The sequence below is a fragment of the Vespula vulgaris genome, chromosome 7 (genome assembly GCF_905475345.1).
Source record: "Vespula vulgaris chromosome 7, iyVesVulg1.1, whole genome shotgun sequence".
NCBI lineage: Eukaryota > Metazoa > Arthropoda > Insecta > Hymenoptera > Vespidae > Vespula > Vespula vulgaris.
In genome coordinates this window covers 6,488,624-6,508,025 of record NC_066592.1, presented here as the reverse complement: position 1 = coordinate 6,508,025, position 19,402 = coordinate 6,488,624, and the positions used below count along the sequence as shown (strand labels likewise).

At 33.7% G+C, this 19,402-nt stretch overlaps 1 protein-coding gene across 2 annotated transcripts in view; it reads right to left on the bottom strand.

Moving 5' to 3' along the window:
- Nucleotides 1-19,402, bottom strand: part of LOC127065392 (uncharacterized) — a 74,120-nt gene that overhangs the window by 24,727 nt on the left and 29,991 nt on the right. The window contains exon 4 of one of the 2 annotated variants that reach the window (XM_050997674.1): nucleotides 877-895. The exons of the other annotated variant lie outside the window; for it this stretch is intronic. Within the exon in view, the coding sequence (XP_050853631.1) occupies nucleotides 892-895 (4 nt within the window). The 3' untranslated portion in view covers nucleotides 877-891. Of the gene's footprint in view, nucleotides 1-876; nucleotides 896-19,402 lie in introns of those variants that run through there. 2 annotated transcript variants of the gene reach the window in all.

Below are 19,402 nucleotides of genomic sequence, written 5' to 3'. Positions count from 1 at the left end.
GACGTAGAAACTCTTTGGTGAAACGTAGGTGGATAAGAGAAAATAAGTACCATACAGAATGCACGAAGCAATTACAAAAGTTCATTAAACACTGTAGGAGAAACGTTACACTTCGGAAATACGGAATTTCACGCCAATTTCGCTCCAATTCTCCAAATCTGCTAATGAAATTTATCGTCACTTTTCTAACTAAAATCAAGAAAGAGAGACAGAGAAAGAGAAAGAGAGAGAGAGAGAGAAGAGAGAAAGAGAGAGAGAGAGAGAGAAGCGACAATAACATGTTTCGAGTAGAAGCAAAAGGAAAGTTTCAAAAGCTTTTTCGCAAAACTTTATCGATGCCTGAGACCTACTTAACTTCGTACTTTATTCAATATCCAATCACAAAGAATATATTATTATACTTTCCCCTATATTATATCTTTTCGTCTTTTTTTTTTCTCAAAGTTTGTAGACTTTTCCCTGTCAAAAGTTAAAGCAAAATTGATATGAAAACAAAGACAAAGATATTCTACTGCTTCCGTAAAATCAATATTCTAAGAAAATAATAAATCAACTGGTATCTGAAAACATCTTCACGTTTTTCTAGTCCTATATAGCAAAGTATCGTGGAAAATCTCTTTTGATTAGTTTTTTAAAGAAACAAAATTGAATCGAAAAGGAAAACAAAAATTGACGGACATGAAAGTAAAGAGGTATCGATGAGACGATAAACGAGCTAATTTTGTTCATTTGAAACATGCATATTTATCGTAATGTTCTTAGAGTTATCGACATTTAATTAAGATCTTAAATCTATTTTAATTAGCATAATACATGAAGATTTTCGACTCACCTTCGCGTAAACACCGTGATCGTTTTAGACTAACATTTAATGATAACACCTTAAAAGACTCACCTGAAACAGAGAAAAATAATGTAATGTTAGAATGCGATCGAAAAGTCAAATAAATCTGGTGGAAAGCTAGCCAATGATTCTTCGAAAAACTGATCTCGTTTTTTCCAGAAGGTAAAATCTTAAAAGCTCCTATGGTAGTATTATCAACAGAGAGTAAAAAGCTCGATCAAGCACGAAAGCTCTTGTATTTCTAACGTACCGACACGATGATAAGGAAGAAATCTGCAAAGCTCTCTTTGCAAGCTCTATCGACGAAGCAAGCTTTACCGAGTCTAGAGCACAGCACGTACCAATTTTTCGATTTGAAAGATATACTTGTAAAAGATATTTAAAAAAAAAAAATCAAAGCTTTTTCTTACAAACATTCTAAACATATTTATTTCATAAATATATCATATGCAATATAAATTTAATTGAAATTAATTCAACTGATAAGTTGAACGAAGCTCTATTGATTGACCTTTATCACAAAATGTTTTTATGAAAATGCTCTCGAAAACATTGTTATTTAGGATTTGTCATTAAGATTTCTACAACTGTTATATTCCTTAATGAAAGGAAGAACGTGTATGGTGTTTCAAATTAGCATCTACATCAAATTACTATGGCAAACGTATGCTTACCATCGTACACGCAACAGTGTTCACTCTGCCATGAACAAGGATGTATTTCCGCGTGTGTACTAGTTACGAACGGCCATCAATTAAGTACTTTATCCTCGACCGGAATTTTAACCAAAACACAGATCATTCGGGACGTGATTTAAATAGAACTTGAAGATAAAAGTTAAAACATTAAATACACTAAAATCATTGTTCTTTCATCGTAAAATGATTCTTGATTATTATTTCTTATTATAAACAATATTAAATTAAGTTTAATCTATTTATTTAATTATGAATTGATCGTACATTATTTATTCCATTATTTTTATGAATAATGACAACAATTTTTTTTCCAGAATAACTTTTTGATTAAAAAGAAATGAAAAAAACATTAGTAATGGAGCATAATTGACAAATATTAACTAACAGTGTAACGATAACGAAGTCAGTATGAAAAAGGAAAAAAAAATATTATCATTTGACAACGCGAAGAATAGAGAAAGCAAGTAGATTAAAAATTATATCCCGCAAAATTGAAAAGGAAATCCTCACGAATATTACGGAGAGATGTTATGAATAGAGAACTGCCTTTTTCTTGAATCAACATCTTCAAGCATCCTCGCATATAAACACTCACGCGCATTTGCATTCATATTCGAAAGTAAAGAAAAACAAAAAAAATAAAGAAAGAAGAAAAAGAAACATTTTATAAAAGAGTAATGCTCGCAAATAAAACGTAGAAATACGACACATGCTAAAATAAAATGTAATTGCATTAATATATCGAATATCTACGTTTCGCATTTATATATATATGTATATATATCTTTTTTCAATTTTTCCAATTAATTATTACAAATTTCATGCTATACTTCATAACAGAGATACGAATTTAAATCGATAATACGGATTACACAAAAAGTGATTACTACCTTCCTCGCAAAATGTTCGTCGTTCAGATTGAACGATATTGACAAAGAATAAACACAAAAGTATCTTTATTATATCATTATTATATAATACAATATTTCAAAATTCTCTCGCTAATCTTATCAAACATATCAGTTTTATAAAATGAAATATATTTCGTAATATTCAAAAAAATGATACATCAATTAAAAATCTAAAATCTATACACTAGTTTTCATTGGTAAAATCGTATCTGCATATACGATTCAGTAAAAGTTACACACTATTTTAAATAAAATAAAAAAAAAATATCGATAAATGAAAACGTTGATAATATAAAAAGATTTTCGATATCCCCGATAAATGTTACAATTTAATTAAAAGATTACTCGATGGTAAATTCAGGAGGAAAAGAAAAAGAAAAGTCAGATTTTTAATATCGTAGAAGAAAGAAACAAGAAAACAAAGCAAAACAAAGCAAAACAAAAAATGATTATTCGATGCGAGTTTACCTACTGCAACGCTCGCAGAACGATCAATTCTTACTCGACCGTTTACGATGCACCCGCGTGAACACATTTACCTGCCGACAGGTTGATGACTGCCGTCTAACAGGTCGATACCAACTCGGAACTGCAATGCAGACACACCAACTAACTTGGAGGACTCAGCGAAAAAGGTTCGTGCCTTTTCCATTATTTCCTTGAATTAGTAAAAAAAGGGGGGGGGAGAGGAAAAAGGAAAAAAAAAAGAAAAAAAATAGGATGACATCGTTCGAAAAAAAAAGGAAAAGGAAAAGGAAAAAAGAAAGGAAAGGTCAAGATTGATAAAGAAGACGCATTTCTTTTTTTTTCGTAACGACGATTAAGTCGAGGGAAAAAATATTGTTGCCATTTTTTATACGAGGTGAGATAGCAAAAGAGTATCTGAAAAAATAATGGAATAAAATGGAAAAATAATTCTCTCGTAACGTTTCCGATACTCTCTCTTTCTCTTTCTCTCTCTCTCTTCCTCTCTCTCTCTCTCTCTCTCTCCCTCTCCCTCTCTCTCTCTGCATCAAATAAAGTACGTTTAAATGGATTCACCTTCTGCTGCACGCCTGCTGACGACAGGCATCGCACTAACGCACGACGATATCACAGTATCAACTTTTTAGCTTAACCTACGGTCAAATGGTAGGATCGTCCTATCGAATATTTTGTCGTGACCTCCGAGATATATAGGTAACTATAGTTGAATGTTTAATCAATGACCGTAGTGCAGCATTTAATCAAGGACCAATACAGTATAGCCGCATCGACAGCATCGGTAAACTTACAGAATAGGTATACCTCTGTGCGTCGCGCTTTTTTTCTCTTTTCTCTTCCATTCTTCTCTTCTTTTTTTTTCCTTTTTAACGTGGCGCTTTATAACAACCTAACGCTAGACAATCTAACGTTTGGGTGATAAAACGAACCATACTTTAGAAAAATAATACGATATACTAACTCGACGGCAATATCGTGAATAATCGTGAATAAATAGCAAAGAGATATTTGACTTAATATTTTTTTTCATGCGATCAACAAGTGAAACACGTTTGTAGGTAATAACGATAAACTCTCTGATGAATCTCACTATATACAAATATGTATGTATGTATATATACATATATATATATCTGATTAAAAGAAGGTTACAAATCATCGAACACTCTCTGTCGCCGCTTGAATTCTTATTATAGATCAATCCGTGATAAAGGCTAGCGTGCTATAGTACCTACAATCGTTATGCAAATTTTCGAAATACACTCGCATGCTTCTACGGCAATGAGAATTGTCCGAACTGCTCTGGAGTCTTCGTGAGAATGAGAATATATTATTGAGACCCAAAACGCACACATAGGGACACAAAGAGAAACAGAGAAAGAGAGAGAGAGAGAGAGAGAGAGAGAGAGAGAGAGAGAGAGAGAGAGAGAGAGAGAGAGAGAGAGAGAGAGAGAGAGAAAGAGAGAAAAGAAAGAAAAACAAAGTTTAATAAACACTGAAGCTCTTTCACGTGTCCTTTACGAAACAAAATCGTAAATACGTTGTATGTATTTGTTATTATAAATTCTATGAATTACTAACATTTTAAATTACTAACATTTTAACAAAGTATGTCCTCATATTTTTGTTTTTATCATTCGAAACGATCGCACTGAGCTTTAGTAGAAAAGCTTCGTCAAAGCCAGGAAATCTCAACGAATCTCGATACTATTTTCGGCACGTTTAATGCGCGATAGTAAGACATAATACATGGCCAGATATACGTGCCGATAAATACATACATACATATATATATATACATATATATGTATGTATGTACATACGTACATATGTATGTATCTAACGGCATAGAGAAATAGAATGAGAGCGATTTTCAACGACAGATCTCTGGCCCCATTTATTTCACTACCTGCCAAGCATAATCGACATGAATAAATAATAAAGACGTATTGAGAAAATGTAAATGTGTCTTATTCGTTTATTATATCACTCGTCTTTATCGCCCTAACTAATTTTTTTTCTTTTTCCTGCGTGACCCATATCATTCGGATATCATGCACGCACGCACATGAAACGCCACGTAGAACTTCTACCTGAACGATTCGCGATAAATTCATGAAACTTTTTGTTCCGTGAAACGTAAAAAAGAAAAAAGAAAAAATTAAAAAAAAAGGAACAAAAGGAAAAAAAGATAAAATCTTCCACGCAAGGATGATAATCTCGACAATTTTTCAAACTATCAGATGACCAAATGATATTTAAACCAAAACTTTATAGCTCCTCTTTCTAAAAGGAATTATTTACTCCACGAATCGTCGAATTAACGAATCCTCCAATTTGACTCTCGTCTACGATAGGACTACCAACAAGTCAAGTATCTACTCTCTCAACAGCTACTTGGCCGTGTTCTATTTTTATCTGATGCAATAAAGCGAGAACGATTAAACGCAGGAAGAGTAGAGCAACGCTAGATAATAGAATATCTCGTATTTATCTCAACGGAAATAATCTTCCTTCTTAGTTTCTCACAGAGTTTGGAAGACCTTTCTAATAAATTTTGTTGTGAAGAAAATTTCTTAAGAGAGAGAAAAAGAAAAAAAGAAAAAAGGGAAGAGAAAAGGAGGAAAGAAAAAAATCGTATTTATAGATCAGAGAACACGAAGGTAGAAAGTTTCTTTTACGTTATCTAGATCAAAAGGCATCGGTGAATATCCACTATTTTTCTCACCGTCTTAGTCTTGATTTTCTCACGTCGTCGATCATTTTTCCTATCCCCTGCCTCCTCCTCCTCTCTCCATCGATAAACTTCATTCTCTTTATATAGAAAGACCGCAAGGAGGTACTCGAAGCAAGAGACTCTCCCTTCTCATAAAGACGAAAATGAGAAGAATGATCGAGTTACGTTTAAAGGGGACCATTCGATTCGAGAACTATCGTCTGACGAGTTGTATTTTGTAAACTCATCTCGTATCACTATCTCTCTTTCTCCTTCAAATACATCTTCTCCCACCTTACATTTTCATTTCGCGATTATGTTCGAAGTAACGATTTTATCCATTCGTTCGTAAAATAGAGTTTGGCTCATCGGTATAGAAAGGGACATGGGTCCGTTCGTAAAAACACGTGGGCCGATCGATAGAGAAGAATTTGATGCTAAAAAAGCGTCGAGAGATAGAGAGAGAGAAAGAGAGAGAAAGAGACAAGTACAGAGAAACGAGACCATGCCTTTGAAGTACTAGTACTTCGTCACGAAAAAAAAAGAAGGAAAGGAAAAAGCCGATCATAATTAATTTTGCAAGATTCCAAATATACCCTCCCTGTTGGATATAACGAACTAAGAATTGATTTCGATACACGGAGATATACGATAAAATATTGTACAAATATTCTCAGCTACGTTTAGAATTTATCAAAGAATCTTATAATGCTTAACGAGGTCACGTATACGTATGTAAAAAGTACAATGAAATCCAATATTTTGTATTATCTCATTTTCATTTCTAAGCACGTAGTGAATACTATGTATGTAAGATTCGTTAAAAATTCCCATTTCTAAGGATACACAAATGAAGGAATAAACGTTCGAATAAACCAACCTGACTGAAAATTTATGATCAATACTACCTGTTGGACCTTCGACAATGTCATTATAACTTGGATTTAAATCTTGCAACGTAATGCTATTCATATCACGAAGTTTGACAACTTAATGAGGATTTACCAATCAAGTACCATGAACAGAAACGCTATGCATATCGTTCGATGATGAGATTTACCTTGCCGATATAATAACAAATGAGATTATATCTACATCTTACGAAAACATACGCTTAATGAAGCTCGTTCTGCACACATGGTATCTATAGCTTTACGTAAGTCTTCGTTAAACGATCGAGAAAAATTTTTCATGTACTTATAATAGAATGATCTCGCTTTCATTCTTCGCTTTTCACGCTGACACGCATTGGATAACAATAGAAAAAGAAAAGAGATGGGCACAGACAGAGATAGATAGATAGATAGATAGATAGATAGATAGATAGATAGATAGATAGATAGATAGATAGATAGATAGATAGATAGAGATAGAGAAAGAGAGAGAGAGAGAGAGAGGAAGAGAGTAGAGACAAAAAGAAAAAAAATTCACAAGTGAAACGTTATTGAAGTTATTCGAAGCGCAAACGTAATTGACGAACGTAATTTTAGACTATCCAGTGATGATCTCGTATCTTGGAATAGAACGGAACATTTACATATATCTACTACTACGTTTTCACTATGGCAAAATCAGGTAGGTATTATAACTACGGAAGTACATACCTGGCCCCGATTCACAATGCAGCTCTCTTTTATCGGTGTTAGTAGCGTTTTTATCGTTGACATATTTCCTTGCCAGTCTAATATCTATAGAGAGAAACTCGCAAAGCATCGATCGCAACCCTCGGTTGTACCCCTGCCACATTCGACAATTTCTTGCGCGCTTTAACCATATTTTCGTACGTCCAAACTAAAATAATATACGAGAAAATATAGCAAAATTATAACAAGGTTATCCGCGTTGACGTTTATAAACGCTCACCATCACGGCTGATGTTGACTCGATTTTACGAACTTTGTGTAAAAATATTTATGAAACTTGTTGGTCAACGTTTAAAATGATTATAGAAATTAAGTGAATATGTAATAAACCGACCAAAGTTACGAAGGTAACTTACTATACGATATATTTTAAGGTTTATTTACCTTTATATATATATATATACATATATATGAAAAGAGTATTATACTTTCTTCGTTCAGTACGTTAAGTCGATCGGACGTTACTACACGAACGCACGATTAATTTTAGAAGAAACCTACCATATGAAAGGTCTCTCCTTCCCTCCCCTCTCTCTCTCTTCTTTATTTTGAAACGTTACGTGCATCGAAGAAGAAAACGGAAGTTAGGATAGACATACTCGTGAATGATAATGAAACATGGCACGAGCATCCTGATATCAAAAGGTATAGACAATTTTTGGCATATAAAAGGAATTTAACGAACATAGACCGGCTTTTGTAATTCCATTTGGAAATACCTGTTAAATAATAACTCTCCATTGTTACGATAACAAGTTAAGAGGTTCTTTCAAACCTACAAACATTAAACAACAATCTAATAATGAACTTAAAACTACTTTATGTAACTAGGAAAACTATTGTGAATATTCCCTGGATTCTCAATAACATACATACATTTTCATAATCGTTGAAAGTTTAAGGCCAAAAAAAAAAGGAAAGAAAAGAGGAAAGAAGAGAAAGAGAATGAGGAATAGACGAAAAAAAAATAGACAGAAAAAAGAAAAAGAAAATATAAAAGAAAAAGAAAACATAAAAGTAAAAACACGAGCGAGAAAGAACGTCATTATTTATCATTAAAGCGTCGCTAACAGCGTCCTACGAGCAAGACACTTAATTTCATTGAAATATAAGTAGTAATAAAAACAAAAAAATGGAGAAGAAATTCTTCCTAGAGAAATAGATTCGAGAGTTTCATGAAAAATGTCGGAGCTCGCGGTCTTCGATTTTCGTCGAATATTTCTTGATACGACGACCTCGTATGAACTCTACGATAACTGCATTAACAAACGTAATTTCCTAAGCGTCATATCGCGAGATAACATTGAAATAACATTCGCTCGAAAAAGAGATCGTTATCGTTGGAACGTTGAGCATGATTGCAGCGTGAACAAGTAACGCAATTATTAGTTTGAAGTTACACGTAAAAAAAAAAAGAATATTTTTACGATAATATGAAATATATATTCGTGTGTGTGTGTGTGTGTGTGTGCATATACATACATAAATACTGTTTATAGGATTTTCATAAACGGTTAACGAAGCGTATTTTTACGGGTATTGCATATTTCATCTCTCTCTCTCCGAGTCTCTCTCTTCCTCTCCCTTTCTCTCTCTGCGTCTCTCTTTCTTTCTTTCTATTTCCCTTTCATTATAGTGATTATTAAATAACGCAAGAAAAAGCTGCGAAAAAGCATAAACAAGTACGAGGCACGAGACGAGCAGAAAGAAATAATAAACATTTTCTCTCCTTTTACTTTGACCTGAAGACTTGAAAAATATTAATAAAAACATACTAAATAAATAAATATATAAATAAAAACTGAGAGATTGACGAGGACCTTTCGTAATCTTCGTATATTATCTTGGGCAAAAGTGACCTTCAAGATCCGGATGAAATATAAAGGATCTTTTCTTTTCTTAATCTTCTTGTATCTCTTATATCAGTGCGTTCAGGCGATAAATTATAAGCTTTGTCGAATATTCATGAATACCTCATGTGTATGTGTGTTTGTGTGTACACGGTTATATTCCCTCAAAACAAATAAAAAAAGAGAGAAAAGAAGAAAATGAAAAGTCGGAGAAAAGCGCGATATTCTCTACTGAAATCAAACCGATCATCCTTAACTACTTTTTCGATAATTCGAGAATCATTGAATGAGCTTAAAGCTTTTTACTTTGTTTCCATTAATTTCGTTTCCACGATCTAATCTTAGACGAACGAAAAAAAATTTTTATGCAAATAACATATTCAGCAATTACAATTATTTTCTATTCAAGAACTAAGGTTCTCATTTTCAGGCTACTCTCTGCTCTATTTTGTACACACACGTACACACACACACACACACGTGTAAGTGGCATGATTTACTCGCAATTACACCGAAGAGAAACCACGCTTTTATCTTGCTTTCACTCAAGTTTCTCTTATATTTACGATAAGGAGCACGTAAAATGGATGAAGCTTCTACGCACGAGAAAATGGAAGTAATGGCGTTTTCGAAGAACAAATTCGCCGACCAATCAACAAACTATGGCAGCTTACTAATTATGACACTAAATTCATGTGTCTCGAGTATATCAATAATAAAATAAATTTTCTTTTTACTTACCTTCTGCATTGAATAGGCGCAACGGGCCAGCTTCTTCTAGTTTTCAGAATGATGGCCGGTTGTTTAGCATCACCGACGACCGGTGCTGATGTTCGTCCTTGATTCCTTTTACCCCAAAGATGACCGGATCCAACTGGACCGGATCCCGGAATACTCGGATGCGGACCGCTCTCGCTACACGCACGTCGCGAAAACATCTCGCGTTTTCTTTCGTCGCACTTCATCATAATACGTATCGATCGATTTTTTCTATGTTACTCTCTCTCTCTCTTTCTTTCCTTTTCTTGTTTTCTTTCTCTATCGCTATCTCTTTCTTTTATATGACTGATAATTTCGACAATATTTTCCACTCGAACCGATCCAAGTTTTTCAAGTTTCTTATTCGAAATAGGCCAACTCGAGAGCAGCGTAATAATATTTATATATATATATATACGTGTGTATAAGATAAATCTAAAAGTATCGTTTATATGAAAAATTGAAATTGGAATAAATAGAAATTTGTTACAAATTTAAATGCTTTTTCTTGTGTAATTAGGTCGTATCCAATCGACGTTCGTTACAGAAAGGAAAGCTATCATAATCGATAACTCGAGTACCTCTCTTTCTCTCTTTTCTGGTCCCAAGATAAATATCCGATTGTGGCGAGCATTAAACCTGTTTGTCACTGGTTACGTTGCGAGAAAAAGTATTATTACTTTTAGAGAATCTACTTAAGATAAGTTCGTAAGCTACATCCCGTTAATTCCATGAATGCAATAGGTAATAAAGTTTCTTGAAAGTTGAAAACGACTTTGACTTTCATAATAACGTGCGGCTACGTGTCAGCTTAACAAAGTGAAAAATAGTTATATATCTGTATATATGTATATATACATATATTTTCTTTTCGTAAAAATTCGAACGCGACTGGAAGTAGAAAAAGAGAAAGAGAGAGAGAGAGAGAGATAAAAAATACGAGAATAAATTCTTTGAGAAAGATAGAGAGAAAGAAAATGAGAAAGATCATTTATTATTTCTGGTCCACGATGATAGGCCGTCTGAGTTTTGAATGCGAAAGTGGCATCTCGTTTGGTGTTTTTAGATATCGTTCAGTGAAAAGCGAAAAATGTTCTCCCATAAAACATAAGCTCTATCAAGCTTGAGTTCTTAATAATACAACGTGTCACGTTTCGAGGTATAGCTTTCATCCTTTTTCGATACATTGCTTGCACCCTTTCATCATTCTTGCTGTTTCTCTGAAAACGAGTAAACGTGTTTTTTTCTTCTTGTTTTTCTTTCGTCTTCTTTTTCAAATCATACTGAGAAAGCGTATCCACATCAGCTGTCGCGACACGAAGAGAGCTTTGAAACGATGCTTGTCTATCATCACGTTATGGAACCGCTATTATTATCTTTCTATTTTTCCCCTCTCCTATGAAATACCGTAACTTAGGAAGAAAGAACTATTCTTTCACAAAATTCTCAAGCTTCTTTTCAATTACTTCGAGACTAAGTTCTACTATAATGAAAGTTCGTGAACAATAGTCTTCCACATTATTAAAGGGATTTCAAGAAGAGAATAGATCTAGCCAAACCATAAAGCTTGCAGTGAGACTATGGAAATTGTAAACACAAATTCTCTCTCTCTCTCTCTCTCTCTCTCTCTCTCTCTCTGTCTCTCTCTCTCTCTCTCTCTCTCTCTGTCTCTCTCTCTCTCTCTCTCTCTCTCTCTCTCTCTCTCTCTCTCTCTCTCTCTCTCTCTCTCTCTCTGTCTCCGTTACGCTTATCACTAAATACAGCTACGATACCAGTGGGATTTCTCAATTTGCGTTTGCCCTATCTTTAACACCAAAGACTGCCGTTTCCATGAGAATGGTAACAAATAAAGTGTACTCAGTGGAAATACGAGAAGCTGATCTTTTCATTTCACTTTAGTCGGTGATTAAAAATTATCCTACGTTATTCCAACAGATAGGACATATTGTATTAAATGATTCGAATCTATATTAGAAAGAGAAAGAGAAAGAGATTGAGAGAAACAGAAAAAGAAACATACAAGGTCAACCGCGAGTAGCCGTAGGATCGAAAATTAATCTCCGTTGGCGACGTTTACGTGCGATAAATTCAATGAAACGCATTTTATGGTGAAGAGCAGTAAAAAAAAAAAAGGTACTTCGACTGGCAGCTCGTATCTATAGGCGAAGCTATTAAATTGTCAGAGACGTCGATAAGGCAACAAATTTTTCGTCGACTTACGTATCTTCTACATACTATCGCAAAATACTAACACGTATATACATATACATATTATATATATACACACACATACGCAATTTCGTAGTACACGTTGCTATCGCTTGAAGCTTCTTCCTCCTCCTTCCTCCTCCTTCCTCCTCCTTCCTCCTACCTCCTCCTGCCTTCACCTTATTTCAGAATATTTGTAATATAGCCGGTTTGAGCTTCGAAAGGTCTCACACGTGCTGTCTCGGCGTCGTACGGAGGTTAACTAACAAATATAAACTACTACAGCAAGAGAAGTTGTTCGCCTAGGAACGAACTTTCTGTCCTTTGTTATTTGTTTTTGTTTTCTCTCTCTCTCTCTTTCTCTCTCTCTTTTGTTATTATTTTGCTTTCTTCATACTAGAAGCATATGTCCCAATATACGCTAGACGAAACATTACATTGCTTTTTATATACCATTGTTACGCATCTACGTCGTTATTTAAATTTTAAAAACCATGAAATATAGTGTGTGTGTGTGTGTAGTACATATATTTCTACACGTGAAAATATAGTGATTTATTCTAACATATTGATTATTTAATTATAGGAATAATTAATGTTTAATTATCCTGGAAAAAAGATCAAAAAAAAGTAAAAACAGAAAAGAAAAACCTAACAGAAGTACTCGATGAATTATTTTCGTTCGCACGCATTTTTACGTTGTAGGAAATATTGAAAGAAATATATCATTTTTCCTTGAAGCTTTCTCAAAGAAGAAACAAATTCGATTTTACGATAAAATGATGGAATTAGTTAAGACAGAAGGTATCAACAAGATAGAAATATATTTTTATATGTTTCGATTTCTAGCAACGAAAACGTATTCACTTCATCGTTTTCTCTCCGATATTTATACACTATTCCATAATCTGTGGCAATGTTTAAAGGGACAATCCGATATACTCGTGAGACAATATATAAATAAATTACGATTATACGAAATTGCGATGAATCTTCGTGAAAATGAATATCATTTTAACTAGATATCATTAATTTCACTTAACAATAGTAGGAAAACCTTCGATGAAGATTCATTGCGATATATATATACGTATGTATGTATCTATGCATGCATGGATACATGCATGTATGTATGTATGTATGTATGTTTATATGTATGTGAAAAAGGCAAAGAAAGGAGAAATATGAAAAGACGAGAAAAGAGATCGAAATGATCGAGTTTCAATGATAGAAATATCAGTCAAAGAACTGGAGTACGAGTGTGAGTGTTAATGTAGCGAAGAGGATCGAGAACTTTTAAATCCCGATTTGTTGGCAGGTGCTACGGTGGAAAATGAAATGAAGAAAAGGGAAAAGTCACCGAAGTAATAGTACCTTTCCGAAGAATGTTCCTTCGTATAGAGAGAACTATGTTCCCTTTCGTTCATCTAAGCTTATATTCTTCGATCGCGTGGAAAGAAAGACGCGCGAGAGGGAAGGTTCTACGGATATAAAAAAAGAAAAGAGAAAAGAAAAAAGAAAGAAAAAAGATAATGGAAACATTCTGGAGCAAAAGCTTTCAGCCGCATTCACGTATAAATTCGAAATAAATTTTTCAAAGCGAAAGAAGTGCATCCAGAATAATTTATAATATTTTCTAGAGACAAAATGACAACTTATAATAGCGATAACTCAGTCGTTACTGTAATAACGATTTAACCGAGGTTTGTAAGCACATTCTCTGTTCTACGTACGTATAACATCACGCTCTAACGACAAACCGTGAAATTGGATTTAGTAGTAGTGTCTATTAACACACATAATGCGAAATTTACCACAAACATTTGTCTTCATTATTTACAACGGTTTGTTATAATTGAAGAAAATCAGATTAATTTTATCCCATAGATCGGTCATGAATTATAATCTTCACAGAGACGATAATGCGCAAGACGAATACTTACTATTATTAATCGATTTATAAAGGATTTAATCGATTATAAAGGACGTATTTATAAAGGAAGAAATCTCGAAAAATGTAACCTACTTATCGACATACTCGAACGATCCAGTTAATTCATCATTGTCTTTCTGTAAGTATTTCTCACTTCGAAATAATTAAAGAGATTTTTCGTAACTCGGAGGAATCTAGTGTTATATATATATTCTATTATACGCGTATATTGTAAGATCATTAACACTCGTCTCTCATTAACTCACTGCGCTTGTTCATACTTTCACCCTATGGGATTCATTTGAATAAATTGGCAGAACCGCGTAGAGAAATACTCTCAGAGCTTTAATTAAGGCAATAATTTATTATCAAGGTAATAAGGTCAATTCCAAGGAACAAGATACGAACTAGACCGACTACGACCTTTCGATCATTTCTAAAATCTTAGAGGAACGGATAATGATGCGAGCATAACGAGTACACTTTGTCAACCATTTTGTGGATTTTGTCGACCATTATCGACTAAAATACGCTTAAATTTTAAATCTCATTAAATAACGAGCTGGACTGTTAATTGTTGTGTTTCTGGCATGACTCGAAAAAATAAAATAAAATAAAATAAATAAATAAATAAATAAATAAATAAATAAATAAATAGAAATAAAAATGAATGAGAAATAATGACGACTAATGAATGAGTAATAAGACGATTATAAAAACCAATGTAAAAAAAATCACTTAATTCACAGCATATCTTTTAAACAGAAACAATTTAAACGACAAAAACAGATATACGCGATCAAAAACGAACTAGACAATATTGTCTCGAATCTTTTTATATCGCTTTCGAACCATAATGCAACAACGAGATCATTTTGAAGTCGGAAAATTACCTTTACGAATAATTTAGAATACACTGCATTGTTATGAATAGACCTCTTTTCGAGGAACTTTTGAAGGTACGAAATTAATGCTGTTGAGTCTATTTAATATTTGACGAATGCTCACAAAGCTTCCTGCAAGTGAAAATGTGTGGAAGAACCGAGAGAATACGATATCCCATATACACCTATATATTGCTGCACCAGTCTTGTTTAATAACAAAGGAAATATCTACAATGAAATAAATTAATTTAAAATAATAAAATATTTGAAAGTAATTATTTTCCTTAATTAATTCTTAATATATTCAATATTAAATTAGTATAACATATCGAATTGTATCGATGTACTAAAACCACGAATGTATTCGTGCGAAACAATAGAGAAAGGAAAAAAACGAAGGAAAAAAGAAAATAAGAGGAAAAGAAGAGAACACGACGAGGTGGAGGAGGTAGTGGAGGAAAAGAAAGAGGAGGAGACGGGTAGGTCAGAGCACAGTAGAAACAAGGAGAGAGGCCAACGGTTGAAACGAGAGTGATTCGCGAGAGTGTGAGATCGCGTGACCTCGTTTAACCTCGCGCATCCGAGCGAAAACTAGGCAGGCAGGCAGGCAGGCAGGCCGGCAGGTAGGCTGCCAAGCAGCAGGCAAGCAAGCAGGCAGGCAGGAGGCTAGCTTACTCGAGTGGGAAAAAGAGGTTGGAGTGAGGTCCTCCTTATTTTAATATATGAATATGCAGCGAACGTAGTTGGAAAGAACAGTGCTGGTAAGAGAGAGACGTCAATATACGAAACTCGAAATTTCGAAACCACGACTTTACATGATGACTTTTTTAAAATATACATTAATAATAATAATAATAAATATGACGATGATGATAAATAAAATGAATAAATAAACAAAAAGAATATTATTTTAAGAGCAACAAAAACGTGAATTTCCTTTTTTTACTTTTTATTTCTTTTTTTTCGGTCCGCCCAAAAGCTTATACCAATGTCCCTAAAGACATATTCGCTGACGAGTTAACGACCGTATTAAACATGAAGGTAGAGGGTTCCGTGTGGAATTCAGAGGAGTACAAAGGGCCATTCTTGAATCGTGATTTGTCAGTTGAACCTTCCTCAAGCTTGAGCCGCGAGTAACAACGTAACAAGGCAGACACCACACGCTCTGTCACCTTTCCCTACCCATTCTAGAAAACGAGCCAGTTATAGCAGAACATGGCCATTCAATGTCTTCCTACGATCATTGTAAGGATAAAGAAAGATAAAGATAGAGAGAGACAGAGAGAAAGAAAGAAAGAAAGAAAAAGAGAAAAAGATAGCACAAAGTGGAAAGAAAATGTGAAATACGTTTTAAGGAGAACAATGAAAGAGCGCGAGGACATTGAGAAAATGTTAGAAACTTTAGAATTCGTTTCTCTTTGTAGCATAAACTCGGTCTTTACTATTTGATACGTTTTCACGATAGTGTCTAACATTTAAACGCAAACACATATAGATATTACAACAAACACAAGCTCGCATACACGTACACCCTATATGCTTACATGTTATACATGACACATCTGTATGCGTAACGTTTCCTATTGATATTTTTCGCGACTATACATACATGCATACATACATACATATACACATACATACATAGATAGATAGATAAATGCATACATAAAAGCGAGACGAGACAGTAAATGAAGAAAAGACGGTCTTACGTTATCATAAAAATTTCGTTTTAAAGTTTCATTCAAAGATATGGACTTTATGACTTTACTACTACATTTAATTTTACCGAGAGATTTTTTCATATCCTGCAAAGAAATATACAAGACAAATCGTTGAACTTTTTTCGGAAATGACAAAAAAAGAAAAGAAAGAAAACGAAAAAGGAAAGAAGAAAAAAATAAAAAAGATCGAAACAATTTAAACAAAGAAAAGGTATTAACTTTCTCTATTATTATGAAATAGTGAGATAGAGAACCAACGAATAGGTCGCACGATGATAAAACTAGATGATTACATTCACGAACTTTCACGTTAACCTGAGTTTCTTGACTTTCGAATTGAGTTTATTCGAAATCCCTTTATCTTAACCATCATACTCTTTCTCTCTCTTTCTCTATCTTCATTTCTCTTCTTCTCGAAAAAAATAAGAGGGAAAAAGAAAAGAACGAAGGAAACTTTATCTTCCTAATTTCTCAGACTTCAATTCCGATTGAAGTCTTAATTCGAGAAGAAAATATTCGCGTTTCCGTTGAAATCGATGCGATCTTAATCAACGAGCGGAAGTGAGCCAAATGTTTTCGCGAACGATGAAATTAGATTTTACTTCGCTTAGAATAGCCTAGGTGATTTGTAGAGAGACTCGAAACGACGATAAAGGATATCCTCAACTTATCCACGCTTATTTCTTGCAGGGTCGCTCGAGAATAGAATGCGCATGGATAATTCCTTGGAGAGTTCCTATGAGAGAGAATATAGCTAAGTAAAAGAGAAAGAGAAAGAGAAAGAGAGAGAGAGAGAGAGAGAGAGAGAGAGAGAGAGAGAGAGAGAGAGAGAGAGAGGGAAAGAGAATGTATATATATACCGTCATTATTGCAATAGAACGTTATGTGAGAAGCAAAACGCGCAATAATTTCGTCTAGAATTCTCCAAGATGTCTAGAACTACGAAATTTCCCCTTACAGTTTTCCCAAAATATATTAGTTACACTATCCCTTGACTAGATAAGTCTAGTTTAGTTCCCACGATTATTTTTTTCTTTTATTTTTCTTGAATTTCTGTTTCTTCTTCTTCTTCTTTTCTTTTTCTTTTACTTTTTCTTTTCCCCAAAATGATGTTCATCCAAACGATATTATTATCTCATGTTTTAAGAGGTGGAAAGAAAATAACCAAAAGTAGAATCAACAACTTTAGGGAAAAGTAAGCTGTATGAAAACATATGATATGGTTCTATTATACAAATTAGCCAATTATCCATAGCCAACTGACCCAAATATGTTCCAATAAACGAAACGATATACTTCAACGATAACGATAAGCCTCCACACATTTTGATACTAATGACGCACATGATTATCTTCTTACATTTCCGTATTTAATAAAATTTATTCGACCATAAGAAAAATGATTTATCTTGACAATGAGATAAAATCCTTTTTCTATCAAACGTTTTCGAGATCTTGTCCGCATACGAAACTTGGAATTTGATAAGAAAATGAAGAAATATTTGTGCCTTTTCTATTCGCGATGCAAAAACGTGAAGGAAGGCAAGTCGATATTCAAAGAATCTTTAAGTCCCATTATAGAAAATTCTCGAATCGGCGAATAACTTTTTGAGATGCTTGGATCGTTTGTAAAATTCGAGCATCTTTCGTTCGGACTATATATATATATATAAATTTTTTTTCGTAAAAGAATAAAAAAGCAAAAAGAAACTGAAAAAAAAATAGTAGAAAGAAAATAAGAAGGAAAGAAACATTACAGACTTTAAAGAAACATTAAAGAGTAAGAAGAGAAACAGAGATAAACAGATAGACAGATAGACAGACAATAGTTATCGTTTTCAAAGTCCATTGATCCATTTTCAATGTAAACCCTCAAGACAAAACGATGTAATCCCAAGATAGTCACACCAGTTCGCTTTCCGAAAGCTTCGTTTTCTCCTCGATCGATTTCTTACTTCGCGAGGCAACACGTGACACGTCAATCCAGTAAAAGAGAGCTTAGGATGAAAGTATGTACCCTACGTATAATACATAGCTGGATACGTTCGTACGTGTGTATATATGTGAAAAAAAAAGAAAGATACCAGATAAGAACGACTTTTCCTCTTTTTTCTCTCTTATCCCGTCGTATCAGAGGCTTGTCTCGTTCAATAGAAAGAATTTCGGTACAGACATTTTTCCGGGTACAAGGAATTTTCATGACGTGTCGAATAATCTATACACTCGGCACGAACTTATGAGTTTCGCGCAAACAAAAGAAAAGAAAATGAGAGAGAAGAAAGAAAAAAAATATTAAATCATAATTTCGTTCTCGCATTTTATCTTCTATTTCTATATCATTCGAAATATCTTGTATCGATCGAATTTCTTCCCCTTTTCTCAATACAAACAAAAAACATTTGGAATTATTTCCTTTTCTTTTTTTTCTTTTTTTTTTTTTATATATATATGCTTCTATCCCCTTGAACATTCTCAACGATCGTAACGCTTCTCAAGAGTTCTTTGAACTTTTCACGTGGGATCGATGTTTCAAAAAAAAAAAAATAATCAAAAGAAAAACGGGGGAATGAAGTAGGAAGAAAAATGAAAAAATTAATAAATAAATAGACAAAGAAAGAAAGAAAGAGAGAGGGAAAGAAAGAGATCGATGGTACCATACCAATCCTATCTTTTTTTTTTTTTTTTTAAATAAAGTAAATACCAGGTCGAAATCCTGTTTTACCTCTGTCTCCCACGCAACGACCACTAAAG